The 21418-nt window shown below is 58.9% G+C and overlaps 1 protein-coding gene across 2 annotated transcripts in view; it reads right to left on the reverse strand.

Annotated features, from left to right (window-relative positions):
• The window catches only part of MROH1 (maestro heat like repeat family member 1), a 61155-nt gene extending 43023 nt beyond the window's left edge, over nucleotides 1-18132 (reverse strand). For both annotated transcript variants that reach the window (XM_062570730.1, XM_062570729.1), the window contains exons 1-8: nucleotides 18061-18132; nucleotides 12096-12481; nucleotides 10098-10243; nucleotides 9527-9658; nucleotides 8871-9033; nucleotides 7189-7287; nucleotides 1143-1294; nucleotides 412-552 (exon numbers count right to left, since the gene is read on the reverse strand). In XM_062570730.1, the coding sequence (XP_062426714.1) occupies nucleotides 412-552; nucleotides 1143-1294; nucleotides 7189-7287; nucleotides 8871-9033; nucleotides 9527-9658; nucleotides 10098-10243; nucleotides 12096-12117 (855 nt within the window). In that variant the 5' untranslated portion in view covers nucleotides 12118-12481; nucleotides 18061-18132. The remainder of the gene's footprint in view (nucleotides 1-411; nucleotides 553-1142; nucleotides 1295-7188; nucleotides 7288-8870; nucleotides 9034-9526; nucleotides 9659-10097; nucleotides 10244-12095; nucleotides 12482-18060) is intronic.
• Between the last annotated feature and the right edge of the window lie 3286 nt (nucleotides 18133-21418).

Here is a 21418-nt window from a genome sequence, read left to right on the forward strand (position 1 = left end):
GACATGGCACTGCAGCCCACCTGCAACCCACTTCAGCCAGCCAGGTCATTAGGGGCCACCATACAACACCAGGGCTCAGTAGCAAGATGGATCACAACACAGAGAGGAGCCTCTTACAAAACAGAGAGTTTGTAGGGTCTCCATCCTTGGAAATGCTCAAAAAGTAAATGGCAGCCCAGTCTAACTGGATGGAGACACTGCGCAAGCTGCACAGCACCATTAGCAAGGTAAGGGCTAAGACCCTTCTGCTGCTGGCATCCCTTGCAGCCATATGCTGTGCTCAAGGAACAGCAGAGCCACTGCCCAGCAGTCTCTCCACATTCACAGAAAGTCATCCATGCTCCCAAGCAATGCTCTGATCTGCTGCCAGTAGGAGAGACTGCACCTACGCCGGCACACACCACCACTTACCTTGGATATGTAGAAGGCCTCTGTGTGCTTTTTGTAGAGGGCAAGAATGCCTGGGATCAGCTTAGGGAGCTGCTCCTCAAGCTTTTCACTGGGCATCAAGTAACTCATGGGTCCAATGGCCTCCACCACCGCCAGCCTCAGCTGCAGAGAGAGGTCACACCCTGCATTAGCTCAGCCTGAATCCTGAGCCACAGGCCTGTACTACCACAGAACTGCCGCTCCTTATACTTTTAAGAGCCACTGAGCAGAGGCCAGGGAAGCAACTGCCCCTGCCTTGTCAGTCTACACTCAGCAGAGAAGGAGGAGGCCTGAAGACATCCGTAAGCAGCAGGGCCCAGGGGGCAATCTCCCAAGCACAGCACAGGCCCAGCCTCTCCCCCAGAAGGACAGTGAAGCACACCTCAGTCACTTGTTCTACTTCCCAGCCTGGAGGTAGAAGCCAGCCCAGCACAGGGGCAAGCTACCTCCTCTGCATGCTTTGGGTACGGGCAAGAGGACAGAGGGAACCAAGCAGAGCTGCAGGCCACAAGGAGAAAAGCATCAAGTCCTACTTTAGAGCCAGGGGCTCATTTTTCTGGGAACCGCATCCTTGCCATGGGGACACAGCCGAGAAGCAACAAGATGGAGAACAGATTAACAGTCTCCATGCTAGCATCAGCCAAGCACCCCTGCACACAACACCCAGGGCAGTTCCACCACACCATCAGTCCTCACAGGCACCACATCCGCACCTTGGCTTCCCGGTGCTGCAGCCAGCTGTTGAAGAGCACTTCATATGCACTGAATATCTCATTTGAGAAGGTGTCCTTCCTGACTGTTGGGTCTGGGGCCTTGTCCAAGTTCGCCAAGTATTCCTGGATGCTCTCACTGAAGTGCTGCAGAGCTACAAGACAGATTCACTTATTTAGACCCTCCACACCTAAAAGGCGGTGTTTGTTTTAGTCCTACAGAAAGCAGATGGTTGAAGTGCTGTTTTCTAGGCAGCATCTCAAGGGATAGCATATGCACCAAGACTCTTCCTGGCAAGCTTTTGACACCCCCCCCGAGAGAAGCCCTGGCTATGAGAGATGCTGGCAGATAGCCATGCAATAGAGACACTACACTGCTTTTCTGCTTCCTGGTCAGGACAGATGCAACAGCTCCAGAGACTTAGCCCCATTTAGCCATTGGGAGCCTGTATAAGCCACACATGTTTTCCTAGGCATTCATTAGCTAGGCCAGCCAAGTACTACAGCCACTCAGTCACATGCAAGTCAGCACAGGTCCTCACCTCAACTGGTTGTTCTAGGCCCTGAGCCAGCAAGCATTGCACCTGAACTGGTATTATTTTTCCTGTTGCAACTTGGACCAGCAACTAGAGCATGTTTGTGTAGAGGCATGGTTCCTGGCTCAGACACAAGACTCACACTAGAACTATTGAATGGGATATCTAGCTTCCCTCTTCCCTCTTTGTCATGGCTTTACGCAGTTCCCCAACTGTCCAAGGGATCACCTAACACCAGGAAGCATCCCAGCTGGCAGCCGAGAAGGGCTGGACATGCTCCCCTAGTTTTACTTGGGGAGTTACCTGGCAGCTGGAGGCACTTACTGGGACATCAGTGAGGATCCAACAGGGCTCCCAGCCTCTCTTGCACCGGGCCTTGCTCTAGATATTGCAGCAAGAACCTCGCCGAGCTGGGCTTTGCGCTGCTGCTGCACACGCACGCGGCCAGCCTGCTGCGGCAGGCACGCAGCCCGGCTCCAGGCAGGTTTGTCCACGCAGTCCTCCACAAACGGCTCGGAGGCACAGCCTCACGCCGCTCGACAGCGAGCCCTGCCTTGCTGCACTGGTTTAGCGCGGCGCCCTGCTGCACGTTGTACCTGCTCAAGGAGCTCCTTCCCCAGTGCTGGGCAGGCTGCGGTGCCAGTTCCCAGCATTCCCGTACACTGGGGTACATGCACAGACCGTTTCCGTGTGCTGCCGTGGACCACGGGTAGTCTCACAAGTTCTGTTTGCTCGTGCTGTTCCTAGCCCCAGCACCTGGGAATTACTTCCCTGCTAGCTCATGCTGAGCTGCCAGGCCCTGAAAGGCTCTTGCACAAACAGAAATGACTCTCACAAGCTGGACACCTCTGTCCTGGAGGCATTTCCCTTCCTTAATCCCCCTCAATACACAACCAGTCTCTTTTAGCTTAGCTACTCTTCACCACCAGGACTGCAGCAGGGTAGGGGCCCGGGCTTGCCGAGGCAGCAACCCGCGACCCACCACAAGACACAGGTTTCGCAGACACAGCCGCCAGGGTCAACGCGCTACCAGCCCTCTGCAGAGATTACGCACCACATCTCGCCCGGGCATTTCGCCCAGACTCGCCTCAGCAGGCCAGGAGCCTCTCCCGACCACCACCCTCGTTTTGGGGTTCCCCCGGCGCTACCTCCAAGCCACGCGAAAACAGCCGGCGGCACTGCCCTCGTGGCCGTCCCTGCCCCAAACCACCCCACGTTGCAGCTTCCTCCTCCCCCCAAGCCAGGCGAAGTCCAGGCAGGTCCTGCCTCAAGACCAGTGATTCGGGCAGCAGCTCCCTTGACTCTGGCCGGAGAAGGGTATTTTGGAGGTCAATCTGAACACCCGAGCTGGGCTAGCGTCCCAGCTCCCGGGGGCTGGCAGCAGGACCAGAGGCTCCCGAGAGGCAGGAGACAGCCACCATGAGCGTCGCGACGGGCTGCTGAGCGTCCAGAGCATGAAGCGTGCGGAGCAATGCCGAGGCAGGTGGGAGAGCGCACGGATGAGCCACTGGCTCAGCTCCTGCTCCAGAGGAGCGCTGGCCCTGCCACCTCCAATCTGCGCACCGGGACCTCGTCCCACCCCAGCACAGGGACAGGCCGGCAGCACCCCCGGGCAACTCCTCCACGGGGAGGACGAGCCGCTGCCCCACACCAGTCCTGCAGGACCCAGTCATCCCTCCATGGATAGCCAGGACGCACGGCGTTGGCCAGAGAAGGGGAAGTGCGTCTGGCTCCTGCCAGAAAAGAGCTGAGCATGGGTCACCCCGGCTCCTCCGGAGGGAAGGAGGGAGGGATTGCACAACCCATGTCCTGCATCTGTTAGTCATGAAGTAACTCAGCTAAGGGGAGACCTTATGACTTCCTGGCACTGTGAGTAGGTACGAGGTTTTCCCTCAAGCATTATGGAAGAGGGAAGACCGAAGCCACGGAGGAAACAGGTTAGCCACTTGTCCCAGTAAGAACTGACCAAGGAATAAAACATTTTGGGGCCAAGAACAGCCATAAACAGCCCAGTTCAGGCTCCTCCACATTTCCCCAAGAGACTGCTGTCAAATGAAGACTCTGAATTCAGAGTTGTGCCCAATCTCTCGTGCCCACAGGACCATGCTGGCCTCATCTGACACCATGGGGACAGGAAAGCTCAACATGATTCCTGGAGCCCCACATACCCCCAGGAGGCAAGGTGAGCTGTCATCACGCAGCTCTCCAAGCCCCTCAGCCAACGCTCACGCTGATCACAAGTTAAACGCACCCACGCTGGCTAAAATTATTAGTCTGATGAAAGGAGGAAGCAGGGTCCGAGGGAGGAGGAGCGGAACAGGGAGCTCCCTCCCGAGACAGGAGCTGGGGCCCGTCTCGTGGCACCGAGCGCTGAGGCCCACATGGTGGGAGGAGGCGTGCACGACCCCCGCGGAAAGCTGCCACGCTCTGCTCTCATCCACGGCAGATGCTCGTTTTTAGCCCGATGAGATCAGAGCTGCTGAGTCACTCGCTCCTCACCCGGTGACCTCAGATCGAAGCTGGTTTATTGCCATCACATGCCTTCCTGCTCTGCGCTCCGGCTAGCGACATCCAAGGAATAAGCACCACTGGCAGCTGGTCTGCCCAGCAGGAGGGATTATCACCTCTGGGACTAAGCCCTGGTCTTCCGGAACAGAAAATATCATCCAAGAGCCCTCCCCTAGATTAAATCCAGGCAGATAAGGCAATATCAGGCCTTTTCCCCTGCCCCCTTCAAAAAAAGGGGCTGGCAAGGAGACACTCGCTTGCTGCAATTCCAGCCAGCAAGGTTTTGGGGTGCACCTGGGCAGCTCATTCCCTTGGCTATGGCACCATCTGCCAACAGAGCTGCTTCCTGGCGCTCTCCTGGTTCAGAAAGCAGCATCTTGCCGATGACCCCAGCACCAGCACTGCAAGGATTGTGTCTCCAAACTCTCCTCACCTCCTCCACTTTCAGCCCAAACCGGACTTGGCTGCTGCTCCTGAGGCTGGTACGTCCCCGCCATGCTGCTGTGGGTTGGGTGGCTTGGGGCCACTCCGGTGGCCACTCTGGTGGAGACTCCACCAGGGGTTCTGCTAGCTCAAGCTCCAGCAGGATCAGCTGAGAGGTACAGACTATGGCCCAGGCAAGGTCCTCAGGGTCAGCATTAGACTGCTCCCAATCCACATAGGGCTGGGTAAAGATGATCACTCCTCTTGTGCCCTCTAGTACAGTCAAATCTCACAAGTCTTGGCAGCATTTTTGAAAAACCATGTGTTCAAAGCTACAGGCTAAGAGATTCCAAGTACTTTCCAAAAGCAAACAAACTGACTGTGCTTCAGCAGAAGGCTTCTCAGGACCAAATGAAGACGACAATAGGGAGTACGTCAAAGCTTAATGAAATCATTACCCTCTTACTGGAAACGATGAAGAAGGAAAGAGTTTCAGATGGCTTTTTGCTGAGCAGTCTTCCAGCATCCGTAACTCAACGCTGAGTTTTACCTTTTGCAAATCCATCTCAGTGGGTTCCCTGCAGGATCCTTCCCATCACTTCTAACTGCATATGAACAGAGGATCCTTCCTCTGCTGGGCCAGGCATCCTTGGTAAATGGTCTCAGACAGGAGTAACACCAGGCTTCCTGCCCGTGCTCTGTCTATCAAGATACAGTCTGATAGCTGTGGTCAACCTCAGGCAGCCTAAACTGCCTGAGCTGCCAGCGCTAACGACATTCACAGCTAAATCTGTGCAAAGGTTTGGCTACGCTTGAACAACTCTTACAGCCTTTGCAAGGGAAAAGGCAGTGACCAGCTGGCAATCTAGACAATGCAGACTCTCCAACCTGATACCGAGTCACCGCTGCTGCGTGAGGTGGCTGTTTAAGGAGGACACTGCATATTCACAGAGATTACCTGACCTTGGCTCTAGCCTTCCAAGAGCAGGCACGCACAGCAGCATTGAGATTTATATTTTCTTGCTTTGAGCTAAATATAATAGAAGAGCTCTTAATGTTGAAGCAGCTCTTCACTTCTAACAGTATAAAACTGTTACTGGACTGTAGCAGATTCCAGTAACAAGAGTTCAGACATTAAACAAAGCTTCACTGTTTCAAGGAGAAACAGATCCTGCTGAGCTTAGTTGCACATTCATCCCCGCAGTTTACAGAGCTGCGTGGGAGGCTCTCACTGACCCCATTTACCCCTTGATGCAGAGTCACAGCAGCATTCCCAGACCCTGGACAGAAATGCCAGCTCAAGACAAGCTACTGCACAGCAGCGTGCTCCAACATTGCCCACAGTATCTGCTGGAGCCTTTGAACCCGCACTCCCCCAGACCATCTTTCACTTTTGCCCAGACACAGGAAGGAAACCACCAGTTCTGTGAATCCTCTGCCAGACATTCACAAGGCCATAATTTCACATCTGCTTCCCAAAAGCAAAGCAGCTCAGGACTCTGCGCTGTCCTGCAGTCAGAGAGACTGTCACTGCCACTCTGAATGAGTGGCATTCTCTGAGTGGAGAGCTCTGCTGGAGCAACATCAGGCAACTGGGACCAGGAGCTGCACCATGTTCAGTCCCCTGCACATGGTGACGAGCCACCTGCAAAGCCCCACCACGCCCCAGTGAAGGTGGATTACCTCCTACTAGACACAGGGGAAGGACCAAATCGGCCATTTGTCAGCCCTGTAAGCGACAGTACTTCTGAGTCAAACGCCAGGTGAGATGCACCAGGTCCCAGCAGTTAGACACCTGCCACCACAGCCAGCATGGGTGGGACATGCAGGGATGGAGCCGAGCTAGAGCTCTCCCTGCCTGCACAGATGGGTCTCAGACCAGGGAGCCCCCGCACCAACACAGCACATGAATACCAGCAGCAGCCAGCACAGACATGCTGCACAGGCAACAGCTGACAACCAGACCAAAACTGGAGGACAACTTCAGAAGAAATAGAGTGTGACATCCTTCCAGCCCACCAGAAAGTGTCCTAACAGGTTCACAAAAATTACAGAAGTGACTTGAACAACAGCTGCCCTGGAACAGTCATTGTATTAGATCCTCTTAGCATTTCCCTATCAGGGTGCATACTTGCACTCTTGGAAGTTGCCAGGCTCATGACTCTACAAGCCAGACTCTCTGCTTATTAAGTGGGTCTTGAGTAGCTCCTCCCTCCCCCATCCCTCTTTGCCTTCACCTCAATCCCAGTCAGGATGGTTCGAGAGAAAGGAGACCCTTTGCATTCACCTGCTGTTGGCCAGAGAAGAAAGCCAAGGGTGCCACTGCTCATTGGGCTAGAAAATAGGAGCAATGGAAATCAACTCTGAAATGGAAAAGGCCTTTTACTGAATTCCCATGACCTAGAGCTGGCAGCTATACATCTGTCCCCAGAGACAGTCAGGTCCCTGCACCTGAACATTTAGGAAAGCTCTGTCCTAACCAGCCCTCCAGCCTCAGACCAAGGCCTCTTCCAATAGAAGGAAGAAGTCTTCCACAACACATTCAAAGTCACTACAGTCTCAGAAGAGCCAGAACACCTTACCATAGCAGAACACTGACTTCATGTGGTCCTGTTTGGCCATTCCCAGCATCGGCAGCATCGTCCCAAGGATGGAGTTTAGAAAAGGCACCATTCCAAACACTGGGGGAAGAAAAGGAGAAAAGTTTTGCTTGCAGCTGACACCACAGTGCTGCTATGCAACTAGCAGAACCTAAACAGGAAAGAGACCAAGCAAGATGACACAGGTATCTAACTCAGCTCACCAGCCAGATATACACTATCAGCCAGTGGTCTGCTGGCAGATTCGAATTGCAGGAGGTGCAGTTTGGCCATAAAAGAAATACAGACAGCCTCAAACAAGTGCCAGCAGCCTCAACAGCAGCCTTTTGTAGTGACAAAAGCTCACAGTTCTTCAAGTCCCTTGAGTTTATGACTGTTCCTAAACAAAGATGGCAAGCTGCCTGCTAAGTCATACTTGCTGCTGGCATCTGACCAGTCAGTAGACCTTTCTGCTGCCAGAGAATTGATTTTCCATTGGTGAAAAGAGTCCCATCCCAGAAATCTCATTTTTAAACTTAGTCTTTATGGAGATGGCTGGAGAAAAAAGCCCAGCTCGGGGAGACCAAGCAGAGAACCACTCCATGGTATGAAGGCAAGGAAGTAGCTAAGAAGGAAGGACAAGTAGCTCCACTTCCCTCTGCCTTTAAGCAAGAAATTTTTGCATTGATTCTGTTGAACTGTGAAAGCAAGCTGAACTGGATTTCTAAATCCAGTGTGTTTTTACACAGACTCAGCTCACCTGCACCTCTAGCACTCATAAGGTATGCGCAAGGTACTACAGGAAGCTCCAGCAACAGCAGCCTGTGCTTGATTAGGACACAGCCCTGCATCTCTCCCTCTCTGCCAGGAACAACTCCTCCTGCTGCAGACGAGACACACAGACAAGATGCAGCTCTGCACACGTACCAGCAGCTCAAGGGCAGAATCCAGGCCTCCACAATGGCTCTCCCTCTTTTCTAGGGCACCAAGCAGAGCTCTCAGCAGTCACCAGGGAGTACCTAGCATGGGGCCTGGAGCTGTACCTCCTAAGGAGCTCTGCTCGGACACGCCAAGATAGCTGATGCTGTCTGCTTCCTGATAAGTGCAGCAGGAAATGGGCACACGCCCTTGCTACTCCTAAATCAGATGTCCTGAACTGATCACAGTGGTGGGCACAGAGTTCTAGCTGTTCCCAATCAGAAGCAACCAAAAAGAAAGCAGAGCAGGTTTTTTTCCAAGCTGCTTCCTACCTCCAGCTTCTTGAGGCACTGACTTTCCTTTCCTCCAGCCCCCATCTCTTTGAAAAGAGAGAGGAATGAAGGATATAGCAAGCAAGCAAGCCATTCACACCAATATCACTCCTTTATTCCATGTGCTGGTATTTTACAGACTATTTTTTCAGTGCATTTCCATCACCAAGTTATTTTACATAAATATCCCTGGTCTTTATCAGCACAAAGTCTAAGTTTTAAAATCCCGAGAAGTTTGTTTGTTTATTTTTAAAAGCATGCTAGCTTGCTCACCGTGCACAACACTGCAGAGGTGCCTTACCTCAGAGCTATTCCAGATAGGGTGTGAATTACAACACACATGAAGCACATGAATTCCAAAGCACATGAAGCACATCCACTACTCTTTCCAATAAAGATCAGCACTTGCACACAAAAAGCAGATTTCCAACTTACCATTCGACACAGAAAGGTTGGCAAAGGTCTGCATGATGAAATAGTGCGGCAGGATCCCCGGCTGAAACTTGGTGAGCACCTCCTCCATCACTTTGTTGATGAAGCGCTGTCCCACCGCAACCAGAACATTGCTGGCGGCCTGTTGCCAGTCACGGACTACTTCCTGGCTCAGACAGGACAAAACCACATCAGAGCAGATCCCACATCAGACACTGTTTCCCCCAGCAAAATGTTTTTGCGCCACTTGTATGCACCATGCTTCATGGCCTGCTCTAAACGCCATGGGGGAATCCCACGGTGACCCACAACATCCTTCCCACTGTAACTTGATGCTTTTGAGCATCCAAATGCTATTTGCTTGTGCACGTGTGCGGTGCTAGAAGAAAAACTGTCAGCCAACCCATCCCTGCCCCTACCCAAAGAGGGAAACGCAGCCCATTCTCTATCCCTCCAACATCCCAGAGCCAGAAGAGAACACATAATTAGTGCTTCCTTTCCACAAAAGGAGCCCCAGCAACCACTACCGTAGAGAGCAGTGGGGCAAAATCAGGCATTTTTGGCCCCACACGAGTGGCATTCACTGTAGTGACATCAGATGGAGAAAAAGGGTCCAGCTGGGCAGAATGATAGATGCAAACCCAGCTTTTAGGTCGTACCTTTGACTTGGTCATTTCATTAGATGCCAGGAAGATAACCACCTTTGCTGTGCTTTTGTCCAAAAGAGCAATGTTATTCTTTACCACCGTTTCCATTGCCTTCAGAATTATCACCCTGTGAGGATAGGCCAGCTGGAAAGGAGGGAGAAAGCAGACAGTCAGTTGTGGCTGAGTACATGCAGCGCAGCTCCTCTGGGGCAAGCAAAACACCGCGTACAGCCCAGAGCCACCACGGCTGCAAGGTCTCAGCATGCTTCTCACTCCCAGCAAGGGACGGGGCTAACATTGCCACAACACACCAAAAAGGCAGTGGTCTTGACCACTCCAGAACTCAGCTAGCTTTACTTCATTTCTGATTTGTGACAGCGTATTACCGCTGTTTCTCCAACAGCTACCAAACAACTGCTGTGCCTTGGGACAGATGCACCTCAGCCACCTACTCTATCACTGTTCTAGCCCATGTCTCCTCAAGTACCTCCCTCAGGTGCTGATGTAGCTGGTAATCCTGAGCCAACAGGAGGCATGCTGCATCCTGCTGGCACCTCCAGAAACACGCAGCGTGGACCCGTACCTTGTCGTGCTGTCGGAGGTACTCATCGCAGGCATGAAGAATCTCCTCCGGCTCCGATTCCCCCAAATAGCACAACGCATTGTAGATCTGATCCTGGACCTGTAGATCCTTATCTGTTGTGGCATCCATCAATGTCGTGGCAAGCCCTGAGCAAGACAAGCAAGTGGGACAGTTTTTGCACTCTCTGAGCATCTCTTGGACTAATGAGAGCAGCAAACAGAAAGAGTCTGAGCACAGATCTATCCATCTTCCACGAGCCACTTGCATGGCTAAACTGAGCTTCACAGTCCTCCTCACGTCCTGTTCAATGAGCACCTACCAAACCCTTCCTCCTCTGTCCCACCCGAAGTAATTCACCTTTAACCCAAAGGCATGCTACATACGGTCCGTTCCTCTACCCCAGGGCTTGTTTGCTCTCGGCTCCCAAGCTGGATGATGAATGGGTGCTGTCTCCATTCAGCATCACACCAGCCTCAGTGCCAAGGCAAACTCGGCTCTTTGGTTTCTTGCTGGAGCGAGGAACGGAAGGATTCATGACATGACGGGCTGCAAAACAAGGCCGGGCAGCAACACCAGAGGAGGGACTCAGCCTAACTCGGCCAGGGATGCGGTGCCATCTGAGATGCTCCAAGGTATCCGGGTACCCGCACAGCGCGGGAGCACATCAGAGGGACACGCAGACGGCGACTGTCGCACCCTGAAATCACTCCTGGCCCTCGAGCTCCATGAGCAACACACCACTTACAAGTGGAGCAGCCTCCTCTGGCATTTGAGGACAGCTGAGATTATGGTACCTCTATTAAAAACCTACCCCAAAGGCCAATCAAGCACCAGGTGGAAGGAAAAGCATTACCAAGAGAGCCTGCCTGCAGCAAACCAAACATTTAACATTCTGCAGCTGTACAACGGAGCTTCTCAATAACTGACACCAGCCAGAGGCTCTGCATCAGGAGGTTAATTGTTCCTACAGAGCACTGAAGTCCTCATTAGGGCCTCTGCAATAATAAGGTTAATTAGTTTTTGAGCAGGCTTCCTGAAACCACTCCACAAAAAGCTGCTACAGACCAGGGAGGCCAACGCTTTCATCAGGCATCGCCTTTCAAGCATCTCTCGAACGATATCATTGTGTCAGGATCAAAGCTCCCACGAAACACTGCATGCAGTTGACTCCATGTCTGACATTTTCAGATACGCGTAAGCAACGTGCCGCGCGGGGAGGACCCAAGCAGCACCACCACCCTCACCGCAGAGGGAGGCCAGCAAAGGGCCCTGGTGAGGAGGCAGCGGTGCCCCAGCATCCGGGGCACGTCATCCGCACGCAGCCACTGCACACACCTGGGGCTGCTGTGCACGTCGCTGCACTTCAGATAGGAGAGGTATTAAATACCCACCAACGCCGCAGGCACAGCCTCCGGCGGCAGCTTGGGTTACATCCCGCTTTACCAGCCGAGGCAAGGGCAAGCACTCATCTTCACTCGATTTCATCTTTGCAGCGCTGGCTTCTCGAGCAGACGGAGTGTGCCGTGCCACCCAGTGCAGCTGAAGGTCATCCCTGTCCCCCCAGCTTGTCCCCACCCTAACCACCCCTTCCCAGTGATTTAGTTAAAACAGACTGTTCTTCATTGCCTTAGAACTAGATTAATCTCAAAGCTGCTTGGAATTAATTTGGGAAACGCAGGCAGGCTTGCACCAGTTTAAACATTTAAAGACTATTCAAGCTTGCGCAGTTTGTGGTAGAAACAAGACTGAGGATTAATTTCCAGGGCAAGGAATTGCTGTGCACGGAGAACTGGTCCCTCCTTTTTATCCCTGAGAAAGGTATTTTTCTCCGCTTGCTCAGGCACAGGCAGGCGAGGCAGAGCACAGATTCGCTCTCCTGAGCGTGCCAGCAAGCCTTGTGAGAGAGGATTCCCACGCGGACCACGTCCCTAAGGACCGCCGGGCTCCTGCACCCCATCCCCAGACTCTGGTAGCTGTTTGAGGCATGCCCATACTCACGTCTTATCCGTGACTCCGTCATGCTCCGTGTTTTCAGCTTTCCCACCAGCAGAGGGTAGTTGGCAGCTTCCTGCGTCTCCAAAGCGGGAATCCCCGGGGAACCTATTTTTACGTGCTCCCTTTACTCCGGCAGAGAGGGCCGTTCGCGAAGCGAGCCGGCGTCGGAAAGGCAGCGAAGCAGAGGAGGCGCTCCGAGCCAGCTGCAGGAACGGCAAAGCACTGGGTTCCTGCAGGTGGATGATCGCTCGCCCGACCTCCGTTTCCGAGATGCGGGCAGGCACTGTGACCTTCAGTCCCATCGGTTTCCTGGGAATTGTCTCTGTAGAGGTCCGGGCCACAGGGAATGCATCTGAAGTTCAGGTCTCCTTAGCTTCTTTCTTCTCGTCCTGCAAATAAGAGGACATTACACATAAGGAAAAAATTTCCCCTTAAAAACCTAACACACTTGATACTACGTTCTCACTGTTATTGTGAGGAACTGTCACCTGTATCCAGGGTCCCCAGAGACGGCCGCAGCTAGCCAGGGGGACCCAGGAGGACGCCCGTCAGCAAGCCCCTGTCTCCTGCAGGCAGGCAGGCTTGCCGAGGGGCTGAGCTCCAACCATTTGCTCCAAAAAGTAGGACAGCAGGAATGACGGTGCAACATTAACAGAGCCCAAAGCACCTGGAGACCCTGCCGCTCAGGTAAAGTTGGGATCAATTCCCGTACTCGACTGCTTCCAACATATGCAGTCAGATAAGGGTAAGCCTTTAGTGAAACGAGATGAGTCGATGTTCAAGACTATTCCCCTGCTAAACCAAAATACAGAGTTTTCTCCATCAGGAAGAGACAGCTGATGCTGATGAGCCAGCCTTGAAACACAGTTGCACAATTTTTCGGAGGTCCTGAAGAGCTACCTGGTTTTGCACTCCCATCACTGCCAACAAAGACATCAGGTTTCCCAGAATATTAATGTATTTTAAAAGTGCACTTGTCTCCCTATGCTGATCCTATAGCGCTCTTGGAGCGGAAGAGGCATTTACTCGCTTTGCGAAAGGGCAAGGTAGGTGTTGCTGCATTTCCCCTCAAGAAGAAACAGCTGAGATTTCTGTCCGTCAACATTTAAGACCCTCTCCGACGGCTTACATGCCAGACTCGCAGGCAGCCCTGAGGGAAGGCCGTCCGCGTTTCCCTCTCGGAGGCCAGCCCCGCCAGCCCCTCAGGGGCAGCAGGAAGGCCACACCGCGAGCCGGGCCAGCGCCGGAGCCCGCGGTCACCCCGCTGACGGCAGCCAAAAGCCAGGAAAGCCAGTCGCTGGACAGGCCGCTCCCAGCTCCAGGACGGGACGCGTACCGTCCTCCGGGCCCCGCGAGGAGCGCGGCCGCCGATGCCCGGGGCAGAGCACTGCTCTCGGGCGCGGCGGCGGAGGAGAGGGCAGCTGCGGCGGCCCCCAGCCCCGTGGTGCCACGCTGCCCAGCCCAGAGCAGCTGGCGAGCCCCGTGTGCCCGGGAAGGCAGGCGGCATGCCACCGGCTGCGGGGCCACGCGGCACAGCCCAGCACCCAGCAGGCGCAGGCCCAGAGCGGTCCCCGACGACACCTGGGCCCCCTTGGCACCTTCACACCCACCAGCACTATCCCAAACATCTGAGCCCCCTTGGCACCTCCAGACCCACCACCATCATCATTGTGGATGCCTGGACCCCTCAGCACCTCCACACCCACCACCACCACCACACTGGGCACTCAGGACCCCTCAGCACCTCCACACCCACCACCACCACCACCACACTGGGCACTCAGGACCCCTCAGCACCTCCACACCCACCACCACCACCACACTGGACACTCAGGACCCCTCAGCACCTCCACACCCACCACCATCACCACCACACTGGGCACTCAGGACCCCTCAGCACCTCCACACCCACCACCACCCCTCTAGGGGTCTAGGGCCCCTTAGCACATCCACACCCACCACCAGTACCAGCACCACCCTGGGTGCCTACAAGCCCTCACAACCTCCACACCCACCACCACCACCACACTGGGCACTCAGGACCCCTCAGCACCTCCACACCCACCACCACCACCACCACACTGGGCACTCAGGACCCCTCAGCACCTCCACACCCACCACCACCACCACACTGGACACTCAGGACCCCTCAGCACCTCCACACCCACCACCACCACCACCACACTGGGCACTCAGGACCCCTCAGCACCTCCACACCCACCACCACCACCACACTGGACACTCAGGACCCCTCAGCACCTCCACACCCACCACCACCACCACACTGGGCACTTAGGACCTCTCAGCACCTCCACACCCACCATCACCCCTCTAGGTGTCTAGGGCCCCTCAGCACATCCACACCCACCACCAGCACCACCCTGGGCACCTAGGACCCCTCAGCACCTCCACACCCACCACCACCACACTGGGCACTCAGGACCCCTCAGCACCTCCACACCCACCACCACCACCACACTGGGCACCTAGGACCCCTCAGCACCTCCACACCCACCACCACCACCACACTGGGCACTCAGGACCCCTCAGCACCTCAACACGCACCACCACCACCACACTGGGCACTCAGGACCCCTCAGCACCTCCACACCCACCACTACCACCACACTGGGCACTCAGGACCCCTCAGCACCTCCACACCCACCACCACCACCACACTGGACACTCAGGACCCCTCAGCACCTCCACACCCACCACTACCACCACCACACTGGGCACCTAGGACCCCCTGGCACCTCCATACCCACCACCACCACCACACTGGGCACTCAGAACCCCTCAGCACCTCCACATCCACCACTAGCACCACACTGGGCACCTAGGACCCCTTGGCACCTCCATAACCACCACCACCACCACACTGGACACTGAGGACCCCTCAGCACCTCCACACCCACCACTATCACCACACTGGGCACCTAGGACCCTCAGCACCTCCACACCCACCACCACCACCACACTGGGCACTCAGGACCCCTCAGCACCTCCACACCCACCACCACCACCACCACACTGGGCACTCAGGACCCCTCAGCACCTCCACACCCACCACCACCACCACACTGGACACTCAGGACCCCTCAGCACCTCCACACCCACCACCATCACCACCACACTGGGCACTCAGGACCCCTCAGCACCTCCACACCCACCACCACCCCTCTAGGGGTCTAGGGCCCCTTAGCACATCCACACCCACCACCAGTACCAGCACCACCCTGGGTGCCTACAAGCCCTCACAACCTCCACACCCACCACCACCACCACACTGGGCACTCAGGACCCCTCAGCACCTCCACACCCACCACCACCACCACCACACTGGGCACTCAGGACCCCTCAGCACCTCCACACCCACCACCACCACCACACTGGACACTCAGGACCCCTCAGCACCTCCACACCCACCACCACCACCACCACACTGGGCACTCAGGACCCCTCAGCACCTCCACACCCACCACCACCACCACACTGGACACTCAGGACCCCTCAGCACCTCCACACCCACCACCACCACCACACTGGGCACTTAGGACCTCTCAGCACCTCCACACCCACCATCACCCCTCTAGGTGTCTAGGGCCCCTCAGCACATCCACACCCACCACCAGCACCACCCTGGGCACCTAGGACCCCTCAGCACCTCCACACCCACCACCACCACACTGGGCACTCAGGACCCCTCAGCACCTCCACACCCACCACCACCACCACACTGGGCACCTAGGACCCCTCAGCACCTCCACACCCACCACCACCACCACACTGGGCACTCAGGACCCCTCAGCACCTCAACACGCACCACCACCACCACACTGGGCACTCAGGACCCCTCAGCACCTCCACACCCACCACTACCACCACACTGGGCACTCAGGACCCCTCAGCACCTCCACACCCACCACCACCACCACACTGGACACTCAGGACCCCTCAGCACCTCCACACCCACCACTACCACCACCACACTGGGCACCTAGGACCCCCTGGCACCTCCATACCCACCACCACCACCACACTGGGCACTCAGAACCCCTCAGCACCTCCACATCCACCACTAGCACCACACTGGGCACCTAGGACCCCTTGGCACCTCCATAACCACCACCACCACCACACTGGACACTGAGGACCCCTCAGCACCTCCACACCCACCACTATCACCACACTGGGCACCTAGGACCCTCAGCACCTCCACACCCACCACCACCACCACATTGGAAACTCAGGACCCCTCAGCACCTCCACACCCACCACCACCACCACACTGGACACCTAGGACCCCTTGGCACCTCCATACCCACCACCAGCATCACACTGGGCACTCAGAACCCCTCAGCACCTCCACACCCACCACTATCACCACACTGGACACTCAGGACCCCTCAGCACCTCCACACCCACCACCACCACCACACTGGACACTAAGGACCCCTCAGCACCTCCACACCCACCACCACCACCACCACACTGGGCACTCAGGACCCCTCAGCACCTCCACACCCACCATCACCACCACATTGGACACTCAGGACCCCTCAGCACCTCCACACCCACCACCACCACCACCCTGGGCACCTAGGACCCCTCAGCACCTCCACACCCACCACCACCACACTGGGCACTCAGGACCCCTCAGCACCTCCACACCCACCACCACCACCACACTGGGCACCTAGGACCCCTCAGCACCTCCACACCCACCACCACCACCACACTGGGCACTCAGGACCCCTCAGCACCTCCACACGCACCACCACCACCACACTGGGCACTCAGGACCCCTCAGCACCTCCACACCCACCACTACCACCACACTGGGCACTCAGGACCCCTCAGCACCTCCACACCCACCACCACCACCACACTGGACACTCAGGACCCCTCAGCACCTCCACACCCACCACTACCACCACCACACTGGGCACCTAGGACCCCCTGGCACCTCCATACCCACCACCACCACCACACTGGGCACTCAGAACCCCTCAGCACCTCCACATCCACCACTAGCACCACACTGGGCACCTAGGACCCCTTGGCACCTCCATACCCACCACCACCACCACACTGGGCACTCAGAACCCCTCAGCACCTCCACACCCACCACTACCACCACACTGGGCACCTAGGACCCTCAGCACCTCCACACCCACCACCACCACCACACTGGGCACTCAGGACCCCTCAGCACCTCCACACGCACCATCACCACCACACTGGGCACCTAGGACCCCTCAGCACCTCCACACCCACCACCACCACCACACTGGGCACTCAGGACCCCTCAGCACCTCCACACCCACCACCACCACCACACTGGGCACTCAGGACCCCTCAGCACCTCCACACCCACCATCACCACCACATTGGACACTCAGGACCCCTCAGCACCTCCACACCCACCATCACCACCACACTGGGCACTCAGGACCCCTCAGCACCTCCACACGCACCACCACCACCACACTGGGCACCTAGGACCCTCAGCACCTCCACACCCACCACCACCACCACACTGGACACTCAGGACCCCTCAGCACCTCCACACCCACCATCACCACCACACTGGACACTCAGGACCCCTCAGCACCTCCACACCCACCATCACCACCACATTGGACACTCAGGACCCCTCAGCACCTCCACACTCACCACCACCACCACACTGGGCACTCAGGACCCCTCAGCACCTCCACACCCACCACCACCCCCCTAGGTGTCTAGGACGCCTCGGCACCTCCACACCCACCACCGCCCGGTCACCTGGGCCGCTGAGCCACCAGAACGGACACCCCCAGCTCACCTGCCCCCCTCACCCCCCGCACACCTACCCCCCGCCTGTCCGGACCCCGCCCGCCCGGTCTCCCCGGGCGCCCGTTGCCGCCCCGGCGCCGCCCTGGACACCCGGAGGCCCCGGCGCGGCCCTGGCGGCCGCACTCACCGGGCGGTCGCCGCCGCCGCCTGCCAGGGCCGCTCGGGCCCCGACGCTGCTTCCGGGTGCGCCGCCCCGCCCACGGCCCCGCCCACGGCCCCGCCCTGCCCCGGGCCCCGCCCACGGCCCCGCCCCGCCTCTCACGTGACGGCGCCGCTGCGGCGGCCGCGGCCGCTCGGCGCATGCGCACAGCAGGGCGGGGGCGCAGGGAGGGGGGAGCGCCCGCGGCTCGAGCGCCCCCTGGCGCGCAGGGGCGGGGCCGGCGCTGGCGCTGCCGCGGCGCCACGGGACCGGCGGGGACCGGCCAGGACCGGCGGGGACCCACAGAGACCCACAGGGACACACGGGGGCCCACAGGGACCGGCGGGGACCCACAGAGACCCACAGGGACACACGGGGGCCCACAGGGACCGGCAGGGACCCATAGAGACCCACAGGGACACACGGGGGCCCACAGGGACCGGCGGGGACCCATAGAGACCCACAGGGACACACGGGGGCCCACAGGGACCGGCGGGGACCCATAGAGACCCACAGGGACACACGGGGGCCCACAGGGACCGGCGGGGACCCATAGAGACCCACAGGGACACACGGGGGCCCACAGGGACCGGCGGGGACCCACAGAGACCCACAGGGACACACGGGGGCCCACAGGGACCGGCAGGGACCCATAGAGACCCACAGGGACACACGGGGGCCCACAGGGACCGGCAGGGACCCACAGAGACCCACAGAGACACACGGGGGCCCACAGGGACCGGCGGGGACCCACAGAGACCCACAGGGACACACGGGGGCCCACAGGGACCGGCAGGGACCCACAGAGACCCACAGAGACACACGGGGACCCACAGGGACCGGCGGGGACCCACAGAGACCCACAGGGACACACGGGGGCCCACAGGGACCGGCGGGGACCCATAGAGACCCACAGGGACACACGGGGGCCCACAGGGACCGGCAGGGACCCACAGAGACCCACAGAGACACACGGGGGCCCACAGGGACCGGCGGGGACCCACAGAGACCCACAGAGACACACGGGGGCCCACAGGGACCGGCGGGGACCCACAGAGACCCACAGAGACACACGGGGGCCCACAGGGACCGGCGGGGACCCATAGAGACCCACAGAGACACACGGGGGCCCACAGGGACCGGCAGGGACCCACAGAGACCCACAGAGACACACGGGGGCCCACAGGGACCGGCAGGGACCCACAGAGACCCACAGAGAGACACGGGGGCCCACAGGGACCGGCAGGGACCCATAGAGACCGGCAGGGACACACGGGGGCCCACAGGGACCGGCAGGGACCCACAGAGACCCACAGAGACACACAGGGGCCCACAGGGACCGGCGGGGACCCACAGAGACCCACAGGGACACACGGGGGCCCACAGGGACCGGCAGGGACCCACAGAGACCCACAGAGACACACAGGGGCCCACAGGGACCGGCGGGGACCCATAGAGCCCCACAGGGACACACGGGGGCCCACAGGGACCGGCGGGGACCCATAGAGACCCACAGGGACACACGGGGGCCCACAGGGACCGGCGGGGACCCACAGAGACCCACAGGGACACACGGGGGCCCACAGGGACCGGCAGGGACCCATAGAGACCCACAGGGACACACGGGGGCCCACAGGGACCGGCGGGGACCCACAGAGACCCACAGAGACACACGGGGGCCCACAGGGACCGGCGGGGACCCACAGAGACCCACAGAGACACACGGGGGCCCACAGGGACCGGCGGGGACCCACAGAGACCCACAGGGACACACGGGGGCCCACAGGGACCGGCAGGGACCCACAGAGACCCACAGGGACACACGGGGACCCACAGGGACCGGCAGGGACCCACAGAGACCCACAGGGACACACGGGGGCCCACAGGGACCGGCGGGGACCCACAGAGACCCACAGGGACACACGGGGGCCCACAGGGACCGGCAGGGACCCATAGAGACCCACAGGGACACACGGGGGCCCACAGGGACCGGCGGGGACCCACAGAGACCCACAGAGACACACGGGGGCCCACAGGGACCGGCGGGGACCCATAGAGACCCACAGGGACACACGGGGGCCCACAGGGACCGGCGGGGACCCACAGAGACCCACAGGGACACACGGGGGCCCACAGGGACCGGCGGGGACCCATAGAGACCCACAGGGACACACGGGGGCCCACAGGGACCGGCGGGGACCCACAGAGACCCACAGAGACACACGGGGGCCCACAGGGACCGGCGGGGACCCATAGAGACCCACAGGGACACACGGGGGCCCACAGGGACCGGCGGGGACCCACAGAGACCCACAGGGACACACGGGGGCCCACAGGGACCGGCGGGGACCCATAGAGACCCACAGGGACACACGGGGGCCCACAGGGACCGGCGGGGACCTATAGAGACCCACAGGGACACACGGGGGCCCACAGGGACCGGCAGGGACCCACAGAGACCCACAGGGACACACGGGGGCCCACAGGGACCGGCAGGGACCCATAGAGACCCACAGGGACACACGGGGGCCCACAGGGACCGGCGGGGACCCATAGAGACCCACAGGGACACACGGGGGCCCACAGGGACCGGCAGGGACCCACAGAGACCCACAGAGACACACGGGGGCCCACAGGGACCGGCGGGGACCCACAGAGACCCACAGGGACACACGGGGGCCCACAGGGACCGGCAGGGACCCATAGAGACCCACAGGGACACACGGGGGCCCACAGGGACCGGCAGGGACCCATAGAGACCCACAGAGAGACATGGGGGCCCACAGGGACCGGCAGGGACCCACAGAGACCCACAGAGACACACGGGGGCCCACAGGGACCGGCAGGGACCCATAGAGACCCACAGAGACACACGGGGACCCACAGGGACCGGCAGGGACCCATAGAGACCCACTGAGACACACGGGGGCCCACAGGGACCGGCGGGGACCCATAGAGACCCACAGAGACACACGGGGGCCCACAGGGACCGGCAGGGACCCATAGAGACCCACAGGGACACACGGGGGCCCACAGGGACCGGCGGGGACCCACAGAGACCCACAGAGAGACACGGGGGCCCACAGGGACCGGCAGGGACCCATAGAGACCGGCAGGGACACACGGGGGCCCACAGGGACCGGCAGGGACCCATAGAGACCCACAGGGACACACGGGGACCCACAGGGACCGGCAAGGACCCACAGAGACCCACAGAGACACACGGGGGCCCACAGGGACCGGCAGGGACCCACAGAGACACACGGGGACCCACAGGGACCGGCAGGGACCCATAGAGACCCACAGAGACACACGGGGGCCCACAGGGACCGGCAGGGACTCACAG

This window comes from Rhea pennata, chromosome 2 (genome assembly GCF_028389875.1).
Source record: "Rhea pennata isolate bPtePen1 chromosome 2, bPtePen1.pri, whole genome shotgun sequence".
Taxonomy (NCBI): domain Eukaryota; kingdom Metazoa; phylum Chordata; class Aves; order Rheiformes; family Rheidae; genus Rhea; species Rhea pennata.